General features: G+C 52.2%; 1 protein-coding gene across 2 annotated transcripts in view; it reads right to left on the bottom strand.

Annotated features, from left to right (window-relative positions):
- Positions 1-8,199: 8,199 nt before the first annotated feature.
- Positions 8,200-19,252, bottom strand: part of MAN2B1 (mannosidase alpha class 2B member 1) — a 73,197-nt gene continuing 62,144 nt past the window's right edge. The window contains exons 12-24 of one of the 2 annotated variants that reach the window (XM_031934888.1): positions 18,778-18,885; positions 18,403-18,519; positions 17,035-17,220; positions 13,737-13,834; positions 13,527-13,644; positions 11,776-11,894; positions 11,583-11,684; positions 11,010-11,097; positions 10,805-10,885; positions 9,835-10,062; positions 9,132-9,287; positions 8,924-9,026; positions 8,200-8,422 (exon numbers count right to left, since the gene is read on the bottom strand). In XM_031934888.1, coding sequence (XP_031790748.1) covers positions 8,310-8,422; positions 8,924-9,026; positions 9,132-9,287; positions 9,835-10,062; positions 10,805-10,885; positions 11,010-11,097; positions 11,583-11,684; positions 11,776-11,894; positions 13,527-13,644; positions 13,737-13,834; positions 17,035-17,220; positions 18,403-18,519; positions 18,778-18,885 — 1,617 coding nt within the window. In that variant the 3' untranslated portion in view covers positions 8,200-8,309. The remainder of the gene's footprint in view (positions 8,423-8,923; positions 9,027-9,131; positions 9,288-9,834; positions 10,063-10,804; positions 10,886-11,009; positions 11,098-11,582; positions 11,685-11,775; positions 11,895-13,526; positions 13,645-13,736; positions 13,835-17,034; positions 17,221-18,402; positions 18,520-18,777; positions 18,886-19,252) is intronic. The other variant, XM_031934889.1, reaches the window with a different exon arrangement.

Raw genomic sequence — 19,252 nt, 5'->3', positions numbered from 1 at the left:
AAAGATTAAAAAAAGTAAATTGGCTGGGCACAGTGGCTCATACCTGTAATCCCAGCACTTTGGGAAGCTGAGGTGGGAGGATCAGTTGAGGTCAGGAGTTCAAGACCGGCCTGGTCAACATGATGAAACCCTGTCTCCATTAGAAATACAAAAATTAGGCCGGGCGCGGTGGCTCAAGCCTGTAATCCCAGCACTTTGGGAGGCCAAGACGGGCGGATCACAAGGTCAGGAGATCAAGACCATCCTGGCTAACACGGTGAAACCCCATCTCTACTAAAAATACAAAAAAAACTAGCCGGGCGAGGTGGCAGGCGCCTGTAGTCCCAGCTACTCGGGAGGCTGAGGCAGGAGAATGGCGTGAACCCAGGAGGCGGAGCTTGCAGTGAGCTGAGATCCGGCCGCTGCGCTCCAGCCTGGGCGACAGAGAGAGACTCCGTCTCAAAAAAAAAAAAAAAAATACAAAAATTAGCTGGGTGTGGTGGTGCACCTGTAGTCCCAACAACTTGAGAGGCTGACAGGAGAATCGCTTGAACCTGGGAGGTGGAGGTTGCAGTGAGCCAAGATCTGCCACTACGGTCCAGCCTGGGTGACAGAGCAAGAGACTGTCTCAAAAAAGAAAAAAAATACAGCACATATAATTATGTGCAATATATACTTGATAATAAATGGCTACATTACTGGTTTATATATCTACAATACTGTTTTAAAATGTATTCGTATTTATTTTTTTAACAGTAAGACAGTCTCAGGCAGGTCCTTCAGGAGATATTCCAGAAAAAAGGCACTGTTACGATAGGCGATGACGGCTCCATGTGCAGGACTGCCCCTGAACGTATTCCAGCGGGACAAAACGTGAAGGCGGAAGACAATATTGATGATCCTCACCCCGGGTAGTCCTACACTAATGTGTGTCTGTGTCTTAGTCTTTAACAAAAATAATATTAAAAGTAAAAAAGAATTAATAGAAAAAGCTTATAGAATATGGACATAAAATATTTTTGTACAGCTGTACAATGTGTTTTAAGCTAAATTATTACGTCAAAGGTTTTAAAAATAAGTTTATAAAGAAAATAATGTACAGTAAGTTAAGGTTTATTTATTATTGAGGAAAAAATGTTTTTATGAATGTAGTGTAGTCTATGTACAGTGTTTATAAATTCTCCATTAGTGTACAGTAACATCCTAGGCCTTCCCATTCACTCACCACTCGCTGACTCATCCAGGGCAGCTTCTAGTCCTGCAAGCTGTGTTCATGGCAAGCGTCCTATGCAGGTGCATCTTTTTTTATCTTTTATACTGCATGTTTACTGTGTGTATTCTCTATGTTTAGACTCATAAATACTTAACGTTTTGTTACAATTTTCTGCAGTGTTCAGTACAATAATACGCTGTATGGTTTATAGCCCAGTAGCAATAGACTGTACCATATAGTGTAGATGTGTTGTAGCTATACCATCTAGATTTGTGTAAGTTCACTTTGTGATGTTTGTACCATAAGGAAATCACCTAACAACACGTTTCTCAGAACATATACCCATGATTAAGCAACTTCTGACTGTATAATGCTCCAGAAAATTCACACCATGATATAAATTCATCACACATGATATAAAAGTTAAGGCTAGGCATGGTGGCTCACGCCTGTAAGCCCAACACTTTGGGAGACCAAGGCAGGCAGATCACCTGAGGTCAGGAGTTTGAGACCAGCCTGGCCAAGATGGTGAAACCCCATCTCTACTGAAAATACAAAAATTAGCTGGGTGTGGTGGCATGTGCCTGTAATTCCAGCTACTTGGGAGGCTGAGGCAGGAGAATCATTTGAACCTGGGAGGCGGAGACTACAGTAAGCTGAGATTGTGCCACTACACTCCAGCCTTGGCAACAGAGCAAGACTCCATCCCACACACCAAAAACTTTAAAAAAATTTTTTTATCACTGGCTTATTCTTCAAGTCCATCTCTGGACATCAATTATAACATTACTTTTCCAAGAAATCCTGGAAGTGAGATAATTCTGTAAGTACTCTTTAAGCAGTAGTCAAAAGTTTAAAAGGTTGTGTTTTCTCATTAAATCAGTTAGTAAAACTTTTCTCTTTTGATGTCTTGATTCATGAGTAAATTGAAGTGTTTTTTTTTTTTTTTTTTTGAGACGGAGTCTTGCTCTGTCACCCAGGCTGGAGTGCAGTGGCGCGATCTCGGCTCACGGCAAGCTCCACCTCCCGGGTTCACACAGTTCTCCTGCCTCAGCCTCCCGTAGCTGGGACTACAGGTGCCCACCACCATGCCCGGCTTTCTTTGTATTTTTAGTAGAGACGGGGTTTCACCGTGTTAGCCAGGATGGTCTCGATCTGCTGACCTTGTGATCCACCCGCCTCGTCCTCCCAAAGTGCTGGGACTACAGGTTTGAGCCACCATGCGCAGCCTGAAGTGTATTTTTTTTTCTTTTAAAGACCAGTGTTAGTAGAAGTGTATTTTTAATATACAATTAATTTTAATTTGTATATGGTTTTTCAGTTCTCTGAATAAAGAGATTGTTGAATACTGACACATTGGTAACTGTAGTACTTTTCCTACTGGCCTCATGTGGAAGGTGGTGCGTATATTACCCATTATGTATGTATTTCACCTTTCTTTTGCGAGAAACTACTTTTTAAATTTCTTGGCCAGACACGGTGGCTCACTCCTTTGTAATCCCAGCACTTTGGAAAACCAAGGCAAGCAGATCACTTGAGGTCCAGAGTTCAAGACCAGCCTGGCCAACATGGTGAAACCCCATTCTCTACTAAAAATAACCAAAGTTAGCCGGGCGTGTTGGAGGGTGCCTGTAATCCCAGCTACTCGGGAGGCTGAGGCAGGAGAATTGCTTGAACCTGGAAGGCAGAGGTTGCAGTGAGCCGAGATCACGCCACTGGCCTCCAGCCTGGACAACAGAATGAGACTACATATCAAAAAAAAAATAAAACATAATAAATTGGCCGGGCGCAGTGGCTCAAGCCTGTAATCCCAGCACTTTGGGAGGCCGAGACGGGCGGATCACCAGGTCAGGAGATCGAGACCATCCTGGCTAACCTGGTGAAACCCCGTCTCTACTAAAAAATACAAAAAACTAGCCGGTCGAGGTGGCGGGCGCCTGTAGTCCCAGCTACTCAGGAGGCTGAGGCAGGAGAATGGCGTAAACCCGGGAGGCGGAGCTTGCAGTGAGCTGAGATCCGGCCACTGCACTCCAGCCTGGGCGACAGAGTGAGACTCTGTCTCAAAAAAAAAAAAACATAATAAATTTCTTGCCGGACGCAGTGGCTTACGCCTGTAATCCCAGCACTTTGGGAGGCCGAGGCGGGTGGATCACGAGGGCAGGAGATTTAGACCACCCTGGCTAACACAGTGGAAACCCCGTCTCAATTTTAAATACAAAAAAAATTAGCCAGGAGTAGTGGCGGGAGCCTGTAGTCCCAGCTACTCCGGAGGCTTAGGCAGGAGAATGGCGTGAACCCGGAGGCGGAGCTTGCAGTGAGCCGAGATTGCGCCACTGCACTCCAGTCTCGGTGACAGAGCGAGACTCTGTTAAAAAAAAAAAAAAAAAAAAAAAAAAACGAAAACTTACCCAGTGATGATGTGAACAAGCCGGCACCAGATGGGAAAGCGGCTGAGCCCAGGTTGCCCTACCCCATTCACCTGCGACGGCACCAGTAGGTCCCCAGGGGCAGAGGGGAACTTCATACACCCGTCATCTCCCACGATTCTCAAAGACCGCGGACCCCCATCCCACAGTAACTATCTAAGGAGAGTCCCCTATGCAGCACCGCGTGTGGCGACCGAGAAGACCTTGCCCTCTCCCTGGGTCTCCTGGAACACTGTTGGGCTCTCCGGCCGGATCTTGTCCCTCACATGTGACAACCAAGCTCAGGGGACCATATCAGAGTGCTCACCAAGTGGGGCCCGACCACGGGTGCGACTGCACCGGACCTGGACCTTCCCCTACCCCACCAGATGCCCCCTGATCAAGGTCTCACTCCAACCTGTATCTCGGCCCAAAGCAGTCAGAGGGTAGCCTGCTGGGCCCGGCCACCCTCCACGGATTCCCTGAATGACTAGGGCTGATTCTCAGCCTCTACAGGCAGGCTTAGAAAAATCTGGGAGAGTCAGGCTGGGTGCAGTGGCTCATGCCTGTAATCCCAGCACTTTGGGAGGCTGAGGCAGGCGGATCGCCTGAGGTTGGGAGTTCGAGACCAGGCTGACCAACATGGAGAAACCCCATCTATACTACAAATACAAAATTAGCCGGGTGTGGTGGCACATGCCTGTAATCCCAGCTACTAGGGAGGCTGAGGTAGGAGAATCGCTTGAAAGGCAGACGTTGCGGTGAGCTGAGATCAGGCCATTACACTCCAGCCTGGGCAATAGGAGCAAACCTCCGTCTCAAAAAAAAAAAAAAGAAAAGAAAAATTTGGGAGAGGCTGGGCATGGCAGCTCAAGCAAGTCATCCCAACACTTTGGGAGGCTGAGGCGGGAGGATCACTTTAGTCCAGGATTCTGAGGTTGCAGTGTGTTCTGATCAGGCCAGCACACTCCAGCGTGGGTGACGGAGGGAGACTCAGTCTCCAAAAAGATAACTCAGAAGAAATAAACAATTTTGAGGCCGGGCGCAGTGGCTCACACCTGTAATCCCAGCACTTTGGGAGGCCAAGGCAGGCGGATCACCTGAGGTTGGGAGTTTGAGACCAGGCTGGCCAACATGGTGAAATCCCATCTCTACAAAGAAAAACAAAAGTTAGCCGGGTGTGGTGGCGGGCACCTGTAATCCCAGCTGTTCAGGTGGCTGAGGCAGGAGAATCGCTTTAACCTGGGAGGTGGAGGTTGCAGTGAGCCGAGATCGTGCCATTGCACGCTAGGTTGGGTGACACAGTGAGACTATGTCTCAAAAAATAAACAATTTTGGTTGGCACTTCCTACCATGGGGCCTCATGCAGAAGGGTAGACAGCCCTGGGGTGCTCTCCCCAGACTACCTTGGCACATTTCACTGCTTTCTCCTTCTAGAAGACTTTATTTTTTTGTTTTTTTGAGACAGCATCTTGCTCTGTCACCCAGGCTGGAGTGCAGTGGCGCCATCTTGGCTCACTGCAACCTCCACCTCCTGGGTTCTAGCGATTCTGGTGCCTCAGCCTCCTGAGTAGCTGGGATTACACGCATGCCCCATCACACCAAGTTAAATTTTTGTTTTTCTTTTTCTTTTTTTTTTTTTTTTTAGTAGAGATGGGATTTCACCATGTTGGTCAGGCTTGTCTTGAACTCCTGGCCTCAAGTGATCAGCCAGCCTTGGCCTCCCAAAGCACTGAGATTACAGATGTGAGCTCCTGTGCCTGGCCCTAGAAGGAGACTTTTTTTTTTCTGAGACAGAGTCTTGCTCTGTCGACCAGGTTGGAGTGCAGTGACACAATCTCGGCTCACTGCAACCTCCCTGTCCTGGGTTCATGCAATTCTCCTGCATCAGCCTCCATAGTAGCTGGTGGACTACAGGCACCCACCACCATGCCCAGCTAATTTTTTTGTATTTTTAGTAGAGATGAGGTTTCACCATGTTAGCCAGGATAGTCTCAATCAGGAGACTTTTTAAAGTTTTCAGGGGGTTCATCCTGTAGCCAGACTCTACGGAGCAGGACAACTATGCCGGGGTGCCCTTCTCAGGCCTCTCTGGCTCACCTGTAATAATCCCTGTCGTTAGAGGGTGACTTAGACAAATTTTCAAGGAGCACATCCAGGAACCAGGCCCCACGTGTGACCAAAACTAGGCCTGGGGTGCTCTGCTCTAGGGTTCCTAGCTCGCCTAAGCTGTTTCCTTATCCCCACCCCATCCCCAAGGACCTACAAATACTTCCTAGAGGCACATCCCACAATCAGAGGCCTCTGCCGGATGGCAGCTCACCTGTGATCCTTCTGCTGGCCTCTATTTGGCTGCGACCGGTCCCTACCACAGGCTGGGACACAGGAATCTTTGCACTCAGAGCCTCCTATGAAGGAGCCCACACCGGGCTATGGGCAAACTCAGGTCACCCTCTCCAGGCCTCTCGTTGACCAGTTCCAATCTCTCTTCCTGGAGGGGGACTTAGAAAAGTTTGGGGCAGGAGGTCACATGTTAAAACAGGGACGCATGTGGGACCAGGGCTGAGCCTGGAAAGTACTCCACAGTCCTTACTCAACCCAGGCCAGTCACTACCATAGGAGGGGGACTTAGAAATATTTTTGGCCAGGCGCGGTGGCTCAAGCCCGTAATCCTAGCACTTTGGGAGGCCGAGACGGGCGGATCACAAGGTCAGGAGATCGAGACCATCCTGGCTAACACGGTGAAACCCCGTCTCTACTAAAAAATACAAAAAACTAGCCGGGCGAGGTGGTGGGTGCCTGTAGTCCCAGGTACTCGGGAGGCTGAGGCAGGAGAATGGCGGGAACCCGGGAGGCGGAGCTTGCAGTGAGCTGAGATCCGGCCACTGCACTCCAGCCTGGGCGACAGAGCGAGACTCCGTCTCAGAAAAAAAAAAAAAAAAGAAATATTTTTGGTGGGGGTGATACCTCCAATAACAGGTCCAATATGGCAGATGGGTGCAGGGAGCCCTTTTCAGGCCTCACAAGCTGGCCCAGCCCTCCGTCAAGAAGGAAACTTGAAAAGCGCACATCTGGTGACCATGCCCCAAGATGAGTGTCCTTCTGACACACAGAAGAGTGTCCCCTGCCATCCCACCCTGGCATCCCTAGGTGGCCCACGCTAACGGGCCCATTGGAGGGGTTGTCAGAGGAAACATTAGAGGGCCAACATGATACACCCTCACTGGGCTTCCTGTCCACCCCGGGCCAGTCCTTGTCATCAGAGGGGGCCTAAGAAACATATGCGGCTGGTGCTTGCAAACTGACCCCTAGAACACTTAAAAACTTTTTATTTTTATTTATTTATTTTTCTGAGACGGAGTCTCGTTCTGTCACCAGGCTGGAGTACAGTAGCACAATCTCGCCTCACTGCAATCTCCGCCTCCCGGATCCAAGTGATTCTCCTGCCTCAGCCTCCTGAGTAGCTGGGACTACAGGTGAGCGCCATCCTGCAGAGGCCTCTGATTGTGGGATGTGCCTCTAGGAAGTATTTGTAGGTCCTTGGGGATGGGGTGGGGACCCCCCCCATGGGACCCCACTCCATGGGGTGGGGACCATGCCCAGCTAATTTTTGAATTTTTAGTAGAGAAGGAGTTTTACCATGTTGGCCAGGATGGTCTCGATCTCTTGACCTTGTGGTCCACATGACTTGGCCTCCCAAAGTGCTGGGATTACAGGTGTGAGCCACCGCACCCTGCCTACTTTTTTTTTTTTTCTAAAGACAGGATCTGCTCTATCACGCAGGCTGGAGTGCAGTGGAGCCATCACGGTTCACTGCAGCCTCAAACTTCTGGGCTCAAGCAATCCTCCCACCTCAGCCTCCCAAGTAGTAGCTGGGGATTATAACTGCATGCCATCCTACCTGGATAATTTTCTAATTTTTAATTTTTTTTTCAAGAGATAGGATCCAGGCTGGTCGTGGTGGCTCAGGCCTGTAATGCCAGCACTTTGGGAGGCCAAGGCAGGCGGATCACTTGAGGTCAGGAGTTTGAGGCTAGCCTGGCCAACATGGTGAAACCCCATCTCTACTAAAATTACAAAAATGAGCCAGGCATGGTGGAGGGCGCCTGTAGTCCCAGCTACTCGGAAGGCTGAGGCAAGAGAATCGCTAGAACCGGGGAGGCAGAGGTTGCAGTGAGCCAAGATCGGGCCACTGCACTCCAGCCTAGGCGACAGAGGAAGCCTCCGTCCCCCATCCCCGCCGCCACACACACACAAAGAGATAGGATCTGGCTGTCTTCCCCAGGCTGGAGTGCAGCGGTGTGATTATCACTTACTGCAGCCTTGACCTCCTGTGCTCAAGCAATTCTCCCAAGTAGTTGGGAATACAGACACCTGTCACCACACCCGGCTAATTTTTTAAATTTTCTGTACAGACAGGGCCTCATTTTGTGGCCCAGGCTAGTCTAGATCTCCTGGGCTCAAGTGATTCTCCCTCCTCAGCCTCCAGAGTTGTTAGGATTACAGGAGCAAGCCACCACACCCAGCTGTGGGTTATAAATTCTGTCCCCCTCCAACAAGCAAATAACAAACAAAAAAAACCCACACTCAGTCACAGAGTGACCTGAGTCTTAGTAGTAGCATTTTAATGGCAGCAGCCCCAAGAGGAGAGTGAGCGTCTGCTCTGCCCCAGGAGCAGGGGGCTTGGGCTTGGAGGGGCCATCCCAGCAGACCTAACCATCCACCTCCTTCCATTGAACTGAGGCCAGGAAAGTGCGGATTTCCATGGGTTCCAGCGTGATGTTGGCCGGGTCCAGCTGGTAGGGAGTTTGGTGGGGTGTGGGGCCTGGAGAGGTGTAGGGGGAAGGAGGAGTGAGGGGATGCAGATTTCCTCTGACTTACACTACTATGCTTCCTCCCCTGGTTCTGGACACAGCTGCACATCCCCGAATCTGTCTCCAGGGCCTCAATCACAGACTCCTAACCTGCTTCCCCAGCCCTGAATACACTCCCAGGTCCAACGCCTGGCCACTGTCCTCATACCCTCAATCTGACACCAGGGGTGACGGACACCCTCCCAGAACTAGACACGAATGGGGATTTTCAAATCTTGTTCTAGGGACTAAACACCACCCACAAACCTCAAGACCCATTCCTGGTTTGCCATACCCATTTCAGATCCGTCAAGCCCTAACCTGGATCTGCACTCTGCCCCCATACCCTCATGACCTTTTTAGGTCCTGGCCAGCATCCCATGCCTCACACATTGCCCCCAATGTGTGAGGGGCATACACTGCCGGCCCCAGGTAAGATTCCACCCCTTCCCTACCCTTGACCAGGGCCCCACCTGTGTTTGTTGTCCACTTGAGCCTGGAGGCTGCCTCACGGAGCTGGTTGGCCACCAGCGTGGTCTCTTGCAGGCGGGTGATGGTGAAGGTGGAGAACAGGTCCTGCGGGGAAGGGGATGGGCCCAGATGAGTTGGGGCAAAGCCAGGTTTCCCTTCTCTCTCTTTCTTGCCTCTCTCCGATCTCCTTCTCAATTCTGCCCTTCTCACCCTCAAGTTCAAGGTAACAGGGGCGCTCAGGTTACGTCCGGAATCCTCTCCCACGGCAAACTGGTGCTCCAAGCGCAGCAGCACCATCTCGGGGCCCCAGCTAGCCAGCGTGAGCAGGTGCACCGAGGGCGGCAGCTCCCTGCGCAGCCCGGAGAACTGCGGGAGAGACGGCGGGGCTGATTGGAGGGGGCGGGGCCTGGCTGGAGAAGGGCGGGGCCGAGCCAGGTCAGGAGGCAGGGCTAGGTTGTAGGGGCGGGGTTTCGCCGGAGAGGGGCAGGCTCAGCCGAGAGGAGCGGCCAGGACCGTGACAGGGAGGGCTGAGCCAATAGGGAGATGGGTCGGTCCTAATCTTAGGGTTCGAGTCCCGACGGAGTACAACTGATGTGACTTGAGACTCTGGGAGTTATGGCGGGGCTGAAGCCGCGGGGCGGGGTGAGGCGGGACAGAGCCTGGGGGAGGTGAGAAGGCGAGGGCGAGGGCGGGGTTAAAGTGAAATGGGCGGGGCCGGAGGTGAGGAGGTGGTTTAGGGGCCTGAGCTACAGCTGTGCCTCTACACAGTCCAGGCGGATTGGGACTGGGCGGGGACTGCCCAGGGGATGGGGCTGGCCCGAGGGTTTGGGGCTAATTAGGAAAATCCGCAACCAAACCCGGCTCCCTGGTAGACTTCACTCCGGTCCTCTCTGCCCACCCCGCTGCCCCTCACCTGCGTGCGCGGAGGAGCCCCGAGATTGTAGGCGGCGCCGCCACCCGGGGCTAGCACCACCTGCGGGGCCAGGACCTCCTGCTCGGCCAGGAGCCGGTGCCCGGCAGCTGCAGCCTGGGCTGTGTCCAGCAGCACCAGGTGGCGCCCTCGCACCCACGCCCCCGACCCATTCTCCATTAGTGGCTCCGATACTCCGCGTCCATCGTCCTTCAGCAGCCTTCGGTGCACCTGGAGGGAGAGTGGCCAGGAGGGGGTGAGAGTCGTGGGTTTGTGGGTGTCCTTGGGCCAGATACTGGGTAAGGGCGTGTGGGAATGTGAAGAGAAATTAAAGGGTGGGAGGAATAGATGATGAAGGTGAGGGTCTGGTAGGGCAACCTCAGCAGAGGCAGGATCCAAGTAGGCATGGGAACCAGGCCGGAGGGAGGTAAGTGCCTAACGGGGGCCTGGATATGGCACATCAGAGCCTGGAGGGACCCTGGCTAGGAAATGGAGAAAAACGGAGAGGAAAAGTCGCACATAGAAATGGAGTCCTCGGCCGGGCACGGTGGTTCACGCCTGTAATCCTAGCACTTTGGGAGGCTAAGGTGGGTGGATCACCTGAGGTCAGGAGTTCGAGACCAGCCTGGCCAACATGGTGAAACCCCCATCTCTACTAAAAATACCAAAATTAGCCGGGCGTGATGGTCTGTGCCTCTAATCCCAGCTACTCGGAAGGCTGAGGCAGGAGAATCGCTTGAACCTGGAAGGCAGAGGTTGCAGTGAGCTGAGATAGCACCATTGCACTCCAGTTTGGACAACAAGAGCAAAACTCCATTTCAAAGAAAAGAAAAGAAAAGAAAAAAGAAAAGAAACGGAGTCCTCAGCTTAGTGGGGCCTGAAAGCAGAGAACTGGGCCAGAAACAGCCTTCAAGGTCCAGCAGGGGGCCAGGTTGGGAGGACCCTGGCTTGGATGGGGCTCTGACCCACTCACCATGAGCTCCAGCGAGCCATCTCTCAGGCTGCTTCCCCCCTGGGAGCGGTCAGTCAGCACAGTCAGCTGCATGTTTCCATCCTGGGGGTTGAAGGGTGAGAGTGGAGGGCAGTCAACCCCAAGCCCTGGCAGCCTTGAGATGCTGCAGATAAGGGGTGATTCCCTTTCTATGGAGGTGAGGAGGTGCAGGGTGGGGGAGAGCTACCGTGATGTAAATCCGGGTGTTGACTGGATAGTAGTTTCCTGCCACAGGCTCCGTCTGGTTCAGTTTCCAGGTGGGTCGATAATCCCGCCTGGGGTTGGGGGTGAGCTGGTCAGGCTTGGGGTCTGGCTCCCCCGCTCTTTTTTTATTATTATTATTATTTTTGAGATGGAGTCTCGCTCTGTTGCCCAGGCTGGAGTGCAGTGGCGTGATCTCGGCTCACTGCAAGCTCTGCCTCCCGGGTTCACGCCATTCTCCTGCCTCAGCCTCCCGAGTAGCTGGGACTACAGGCACCCACCACCACACCCGGCTAACTTTTTGTATTTTTAGTAGAGATGGGGTTTCACCGTGTTAGCCAGGATGGTCTCAATCTCCTGACCTCGTGATCTGCCCACCTTAGCCTCCCAAAGTGTTGGGATTACAGGCATGAGCCACCGTGCCCGGCCTGGCTCCCCCACTCTTCACTCTCCCTTCATCCTCTGTCTCCCATGCTTATGTAATCAGCAAATTCCCCCATCACCCCTGAGCCCCAACACACCACAAACGACACCCTCAGTGCTCTCAGTCACCCCCTACCTCCTCTCCAGGATCTCCCGGCCATTGCTGTCTGTGTAGAAGCGTCCCTTTGTCTCCAGCGGTGTGTCAAAACGGCTAATGACCTCCTTCCCCCAGGTGTCACTGTACCCAATGGGATGGCAAGGTTGTGAGCCTTGGATAAACCCCACTCTGCCCTTGCTTCCACACCCCTCTCCCAGCCTGTGCCACTCACCCCACAGGTATCGGCCCCACCGACCACTCCAACTCCAGGTGCCGCTGTCCTGGGTACAGGCGAACCACCTGGGAACACCAGGCTGAGAAGTTCTGGTGCACCTCCTGCACCAAGGGCGTCTGCAGGCACATGGGTGAGGTGGGTGTCAGCCTGTACCTTAGCAGAGGTGAGTCCTACAAATGTCCCCTCACCTTGGCCATAAAACCCATTAAAGCCTACATCAGGGTCAACCTTTAGTCACTGCCACATAATTCTTTTTTCTTTTGAGACAGAGTTTTGCTCTGTTGCCCAGGATGGAGTGCAGTGGCACGATCTCAGCTCACTGCAACCTCCACCTCCTGGGTTCAAGCAATTCTCCCGCCTCAGCCTCCCAAGTAGAGGGATTACAAGAACCTGCCACCATCCCCTGCTAATTTTTGTATTTTTAGTAGAGATGGGGTTTCTATCCATGTTGGCCAGACTTGTCTCGAACTCCTGACCTCAGATGATCCGCCTGCCTTGGCCTCGCAAAGTGGTGGGATTACAGGCATGAGCCACCGCACCCGGCCTCTTTTTTTTTTTTTTTTTTTTCTTTTTTTGAGACAGGGCATCACTATGTAGGCACCTGATCAGCAAATGCTCCCACCTGGTCTTGAACTCCTGCGCTCAAGCGATCCTCCTGCTTCAGTCTCCCAATGTGCTGGGATTACAGGCATGAGCCACTGCACCTGGCTTGCCACATCACTCTTGAGTGTGGCATAAATGCCTCCTGTTCACCATTACCCCATAGAATAGGATTCTAGCGTGGCACATGGCTACCTAGGATAACGACTACATTGTCCAGTCTTCCCTGAGGCTATCAGTAGCTGAGTGACCACAGTTTGCTCCATAGAAAGTGATCCAAGTGGTGTCAGCAATGTTCCTTGCCCCTGTCCCTCTGCTACTGACTCAAATACAGACGTGGCAGTTGGAGCTTTAGCAGCCATCTTGGACCATGAGGTGGAAACTGAATACGGGAGAAGCAGAGCAATGAGATAGAAGAGGAAGTCCTGGTTGATTATGGAACTACCCCACCTTCTCTGGACTAACAGCTAGACTGTTTGTTAGAAGAAAAGTATCTTCTATCTTATTCTAGTCACAGTTAATTTGGGTAACTCTGTTAGAACAGGCACAACTGTATCCTAATACAGTGACCCAGATATGCAGACATTCATCTAAAAGGGACTCACATGAAATTCGAGGCTCTTGAATGTGAACAAATGTGAGTTTTGCCATCTATGAAAGTCAAACATCAATGAGAGGCCCTGGGAAACCCCTGTCCTTAGCCAGATGCACCCACAAGCATTCACCCTGAGACTCACGCAAACCCAATCAATCCAAGGGTGGACTCTCAAATATCTACTCCAGATATAAGCTCCTCTTACTACAGACTTTGGTGAATTCTTCAAGCAGTGATATTTGGCTCTCCTGATTCACAGGCCAAGTGGGAATGCCCCGCCCCCAATTTCCAAAACTAAGTTTGTAAATGTCCACAGCGGATGAGAATGCCTTTGTATGTGTCCTACGGGGAGACTCTCATACAACCAGCCATGAATATCACCTCTATGGGAGGACCGTCAAATATTCCCCCCGCTGATCTGTGGGTCTTAGCCCGCTGATCTGTAGGAAAAGTAAATCCTCCCCTACCCTCACGCTACACATGGCCCACCACCCTCCTGGGCTCCATAACTCCCCCATTCCCAACTGCCCACTCATCATTCCTAGTCCCTGACCTTCACCAGGCGGATCTGAGCCCAGCGGCTCACAGGCAGTGGTTTCTGTTGGTTGGGTCTGAAGATGTAGGCACCTGAGGCCTGGTCACTTTCGTTGTCACCTATACTGGCGTTGTACCTGGGGTTGGGGCAGGTGAGAGTCAGGTTAGGGGCCCTAGTTCCATGCAGAGCATCACCACCCCCCCCTCAGGCCTGGTGATCTTCCCTTACCAGAAGAAGGTCTGGCGAACAGGCAGTAGGAGTTGCTGATTCATGTTCATAATCTCCATCAACAGCCCTGTGTCAGGATCAAACGTTGCCCGGATGTGCTGGGCAGAAAAGGGTCCACAGATGGGTTTGTGTGTGTGTGTTTGTGTATGTGTGTGTTTTTTTTGTTTGTTTGTTTTTTTTTTTGAGACTGAGTCTCACTCTCTCGCCTAGGCTAGAATACAGTGGTGCAATCTTGGCTCACTGCAACTTCCACCTCCCGGGTTCAAGTGATTCTCGTGCCTCAGCTTCCTGAGATGCCCACCACCCTGCCTGGCTAATTTTTGGATTTTTAGTAGAGAATGGGTTTCACTATGTTGGCCAGGCTGGTCTCGAACCCCTAACCTCAAGTGATCTGCCCGCCTCGGCCTCCCAAAGTACTAGGATTACAGGCATAAGCCACCATGCCCAGCTGGAATTTTTTTTTTTTTTTTTTTTTAAGACAGAGACTTGCTCTGTCGCCCAGGCTGGAGTGCAGTGGCGCAATCTCAGCTCACTACAGCCTCTGCCCCCTGGGTTCCAGCAATTCTCCTGCCTCACCCTCCTGGGTGGCTGGGATTACAGGCGCACGCCACCACACCTGGCTAATTTTTGTATTTTTGGTAGAGATGGGGTTTCGCAATGTTGGTCAGGCTGGTCTCAAACTTCTGACCTCAGGTAATCCATCCGCCTTGGTCTCCCAAAAGGCTGGGATTACAGGCGTAAGCCACTGCACCCGGCCTGGGTTTTGTTTTGTTTTGTTTTGAGACTGAGTCTTGCTCTATCGCCCAGGCTGGAGTACAATGGTGTGATCTTGGCTCACTGCAAACTCTGCTTCCTGGGTTCAAGCAATTCTCCTGCCTCAGCCTCCTAAATAGCTGGGACTACAGGCACATGCCACCATGCCTGGCTAATTTTTGTATTTTTACTAGAGACGGGGTTTCACCATATTCACCAGGTTGGTCTTGAACTCCTGACCTCGTGATACACCTGCCTCAGCCTCCTAAGGTGCTGGGATCACAGGCATGAGCCAACGCGCCGGCCCCGTTTTTTTTCAATTTAAAATTTTTTTTAGGGCCAAGCACAGTGGCTCACTCCTGTAATCCCAGAACTTTGGGAGACCGAGTTGGGTGGATAACCTGAGGTCAGGTGTTTGATACCAGCCTGGCCAACATGGTGAAACTCCATCTCTACTAAATTTAAAAAAAATTAAATTAAATTTGTTTTCTAGAGATGGGGTCCCACTATGTCGCCTGGGGCTAGTCTCCAAGTCCTGGGCTCAAGCAGCCCACCATACCCAGCCATTCAACCTGATTTTCTCTTTTTTGTTTGTTTTTGAGATGGAGTCTTGCTCTGTCCCCAAGGCTGGAGAACAGTGGCATGATCTCGGCTCACTGCAACCTCCCCCTCCTGGGTTCAAGCGATTCTCCTGCCTCTCCCTCCAGAGTAGCTGGGACTACAAACATATACCACCATGCCCAGCTAATTTTTGTATTTTTGGTAGAGACAAGGTTTCACTATGTTGGCCAGGCTGGTCTCAAACTCCTGACCTCAGGTGACCTGCCCACCTCAGCCTCCCAAAGTCCTGGGATTACAGGCATAAGCCACCATGCCCACCCCAACCTTATTTTCAATCTCACCACCTCTTACCACCCCTGTGGCCTTCCAGGGCTAGTGCAGTCAACCCCTTCCAGGTCCCTGCACTTCCATACTGGCTGCCTACAATCTGTTCCCCACAACAGCCAGAGCAAACCTGTGATACCCTAAGTCCCATCAAAGCCCTCCTCTGCTGCAGACCAGGGCCAGCTTGGGCATCTGATGTGTGAGCCACAATGCCAGAACTCACAAGACTTTTAGAGGCCTGTGGGAATGTTTTAACTCCTTTTCTTTCCTTTTTTCTTTTTTCAGACGGGGTCTGGCTCTGTCGCTCAAGCTGTGGAGTGCTGTGGCGCGATCTCGGCTCACTGCAAGCTCCGCCTCTCAGGTTCATGACATTTTCCTGCCTCAGCTTCCCGAGTAGCTGGGACTACAGGTGCCTGCCACCACGCCCAGCTAATCTTTTTGTATTTTTAGTAGAGACAGGGTTTCACCGTGTTCGCCAGGATGGTCTCGATCTCCTGACCTCGTGATCCACCCGCCTCGGCCTCCCAAAGTGTTGGGGAATTACAGGCATGAGCCACCACGCCCGGCCTCTTTTCTTTCATTTTAATAAAAATATAAAAAAGATGTTTTCTTCCTAACATGAACAGTCCAACTACAAAACTTCTTTTATTTTATTTTTTGAGACAGGGTCTCACTTTGTCACCCAGGCTGGAGTGCAGTGGCATGATCTCAGCTCACTGCAACCTCTGCCTCCTGGGCTCAAGCAATCCTCCTTCCTCAGCCCCCAAGTGGCTGGGATTACAGACATTACCACCACGCCCAGCTAATTTTTTGTATTTTTTGTAGAGAGTGGGTTTCACCATGTTGCCCAAGCTGGTCTTGAACTCCTGAGCTCAGTAGATCTACTCACCTCGGCCTCCCACGGTGCTAGAATTACAGGTATAAGCCACCATGCCTGGCCTATTTTATTATTATTCTTTACAGACAGGGTTTCGCTCTGTTGCCAGGATGGAGTACAGTAGGACAGTCACAGCTCACTGCAACCTCGAACTCCCCAGCTCAAACCTCCCATCTGGGTCTCCAAATTAGCTGGGACAACTCCTGGGCTCAAGTGATCCTCCTGCTTCAGCCTCCCAAACAGCTAGGCTTAGACACATGAGCAACAATGACTGGCAAAAGCCAAAGTCTTCCTTTTGGTCTTCAAAGCCCTCAAGGTCTGACCTGTTACCCGTTCACCCTGCTTCAGCCACACTGGGTTCCTTGTGGCTCCTGGAATTCTGCACACTCTCCTGCCTGAGGGCTTTTGTGCCTGTTATTCGCTCCCTCCCCGGATCTCTCTTCCTCCAAATAGCCACATGACTCCTTCCCTCAGGTCATATCTTAAATGTCACCTTTATCAGGAACCCATTCCCTGAAACGTGCCCACCAAAACTGCAAACCACCACCTGCCACCAGCTCTGACCTGTCAAGTGTCACCCACGATCACACTGGGTCCTCATAACAATCCCAGGAAAGGATACTGAGGCTCCGCCAAAGGTCACTGGCTCAGGGACACACAATGATTGGAGCGGTGACAGGAGGTCATGAGCCTAGGAACCTGCTGACCCAGAGTCCACACAGCTTACCATGACACTTCAAATTTGTCACAGGAGCAGGAAAGGGGATTGAAATGGGGTCTCACCTCATTTTCGATGGTTAAAGCAGAGGACCAGGATCTCCTGGGGATGGGCTGGGGTGCGCGGGCCTGGGGCTTCCAGCGAGGCACCTGGGCTACTGAATAGGTGCTGAAGCCCAGGGCGGGTAGTGAGGCTGAGAACAGCAGCTCCGGAGGGTGCACCTGGCTGTCTGAGCTGGGATATATCACCACCTCGGATAAAGGAGGAGAGAAACTGAGTCAAGAGTACCCACGGAAAGCCATACATGCATGGAGATAACAAACTCAAGGAAGGAAAAGAGTCTTGAGATAGGGAAAGGAAATGGAGGTGTGTGGTGGTGGGGGGACAGTCAGATTCCAAGGAAATGATTGCAGAGAAGATTCACCAGGTGGAAAAAAACCCACTGGGAGGGCGGAGAGACTATGGAGTGAAGGAGTGAAGTAGGGGAGTGAAGGAGGAAGTAGGGGAAGAAACCCTTGAGGCAGGTTCTCAGAAGAGGAAGACGTTTGGGGGAGGACGTTTTCTGGAATGAAGGAGATGTCCATAAACAGCAATACATTTTCCTGGGGGAGCGGGGTATTAAAATGGGGGACCAGGCCGGGAGCAGTGGCTCAAGCCTGTAATCCCAGCACTTTGGGAGGCCGAGACGGGTGGATCACGAGGTCAGGAGATCGATACCATCCTGGCTAACACGGTGAAACCCCGTCTCTACTAAAAAATACAAAAAACTAGCAGGGCGAGGTGGCGGGCGCCTGTAGTCCCAGCTACTCGGGAGGCTGAGGCAGGAGAATGGCGTGAATCTGGGAGGCGGAGCTTGCAGTGAGCTGGGATCCGGCCACTGCGCTGCAGCCTGGGCGACAGAGCCAGACTCCGTCTCAAAAAAAAAAAAAAGAAAATGGGGGACCAGCCAGGCACAGTGGCTCATGCCTGTAATCCCAGCACTTTGGGAGGCCGAAGCCAGTAGATCATGAGGTCAGGAGTTTGAGACCACCCTGACCAACATGGTGAAACCTTGTCTCTACTAAAAATACAAAAATTAGCCGGGCGTGGTGGCGAATGCCTGTAATCCCAGCTACTCGGGAGGCTGAGGCATGAGAATCACTTGAACCCGGGAGTCGGAGGCTGAAGTGAGACGAGATCGTGCCACTGCACTGCGGCCTGGGTGACAGAGGGAGACTCTGTCTCAAAAAAAAAAAAGGGAGGACCACTCATAGGAGGCAGATGTTCCCAAGGAGAGACTGATATTAAGGGGCAGAGGGAGAAGATACAAGAGCAGGGAAGAGATATGCATGAGTGGGAGGTATTCATGGAGGCAGGGGGTAGCCATGAGGGCGATGAGGAAATGCCCATGTGGGAGGGGTTCCAGCGGGGGAATATTCGTTGTCTGGGCTCACATCGCTGGGCACTGTCCTGCCATTGGGGTCCTTCACAACGAAAACGCCTTCGCTGACCGGCAGCCGTACCATCCAATTCACCTTCCGCCCCAGGGGATTATAAACGATGACCTGGAACTGGAGGGGTGGTCAGAGAGGGCACGGGTCACAGCAGGTCTTCTCCAAACCCACCCACTTTGCACAGAAACGCCCCTGGGTGGTCCTGGTGCGGTCACGGCCCATCAGGCCAAGCCCCCTCGAGATGCGTTGGTCTCTGTCCTGACCCAGCGTCGCAGCCCACGTAATTTCACTCCAGTATAGTCCTCCAAAAACATTTTCCAACTACCTCCTCTAAAGCCCATCTGCCCGAGATCCACCCCTCCCGTCCCGGCTCACGCGCGCCGCCGTCTGGCTGAGCGGGCAGACGCTGATGTTTAGCTGTCGGCAGAAGGTTAAGCGATCTTTGAAGCCTCTGAGCCGCGCCAACGCGTTGCTCAGGAGAACCTGCGGAAGAGCGCAAAGGGACCAGTGGGTTCCGGACGCCTGGCCTATCTGACTCCTTCCCTCTCCTCTCAGGCCCCGCCCCGTTCTGGTCTCTGTCCCGCCTCCCTTTGTAATCCCAGCACTTTGGGAGGCCGAGACGGGCGGATCACGAGGTCAGGAGATCGAGACCATCCTGGCTAACATGGTGAAACCCCGTCTCTACTAAAAAATACAAAAAACTAGCCGAGCGAGGTGGCGGGCGCCTGTAGTCCCAGCTACTCGGAGGCTGAGGCAGGAGAATGGCATAAACCCGGGAGGCGGAGCTTGCAGTGAGCTGAGAACCGGCCACTGCACTCCAGCCTGGGCGACAGAGCGAGACTCCGTCTCA

Source organism: Piliocolobus tephrosceles, chromosome 21, assembly GCF_002776525.5.
Source record: "Piliocolobus tephrosceles isolate RC106 chromosome 21, ASM277652v3, whole genome shotgun sequence".
In the NCBI taxonomy this organism is placed as follows: domain Eukaryota; kingdom Metazoa; phylum Chordata; class Mammalia; order Primates; family Cercopithecidae; genus Piliocolobus; species Piliocolobus tephrosceles.
This window is presented reverse-complemented; position numbering and strand designations above follow the sequence as displayed.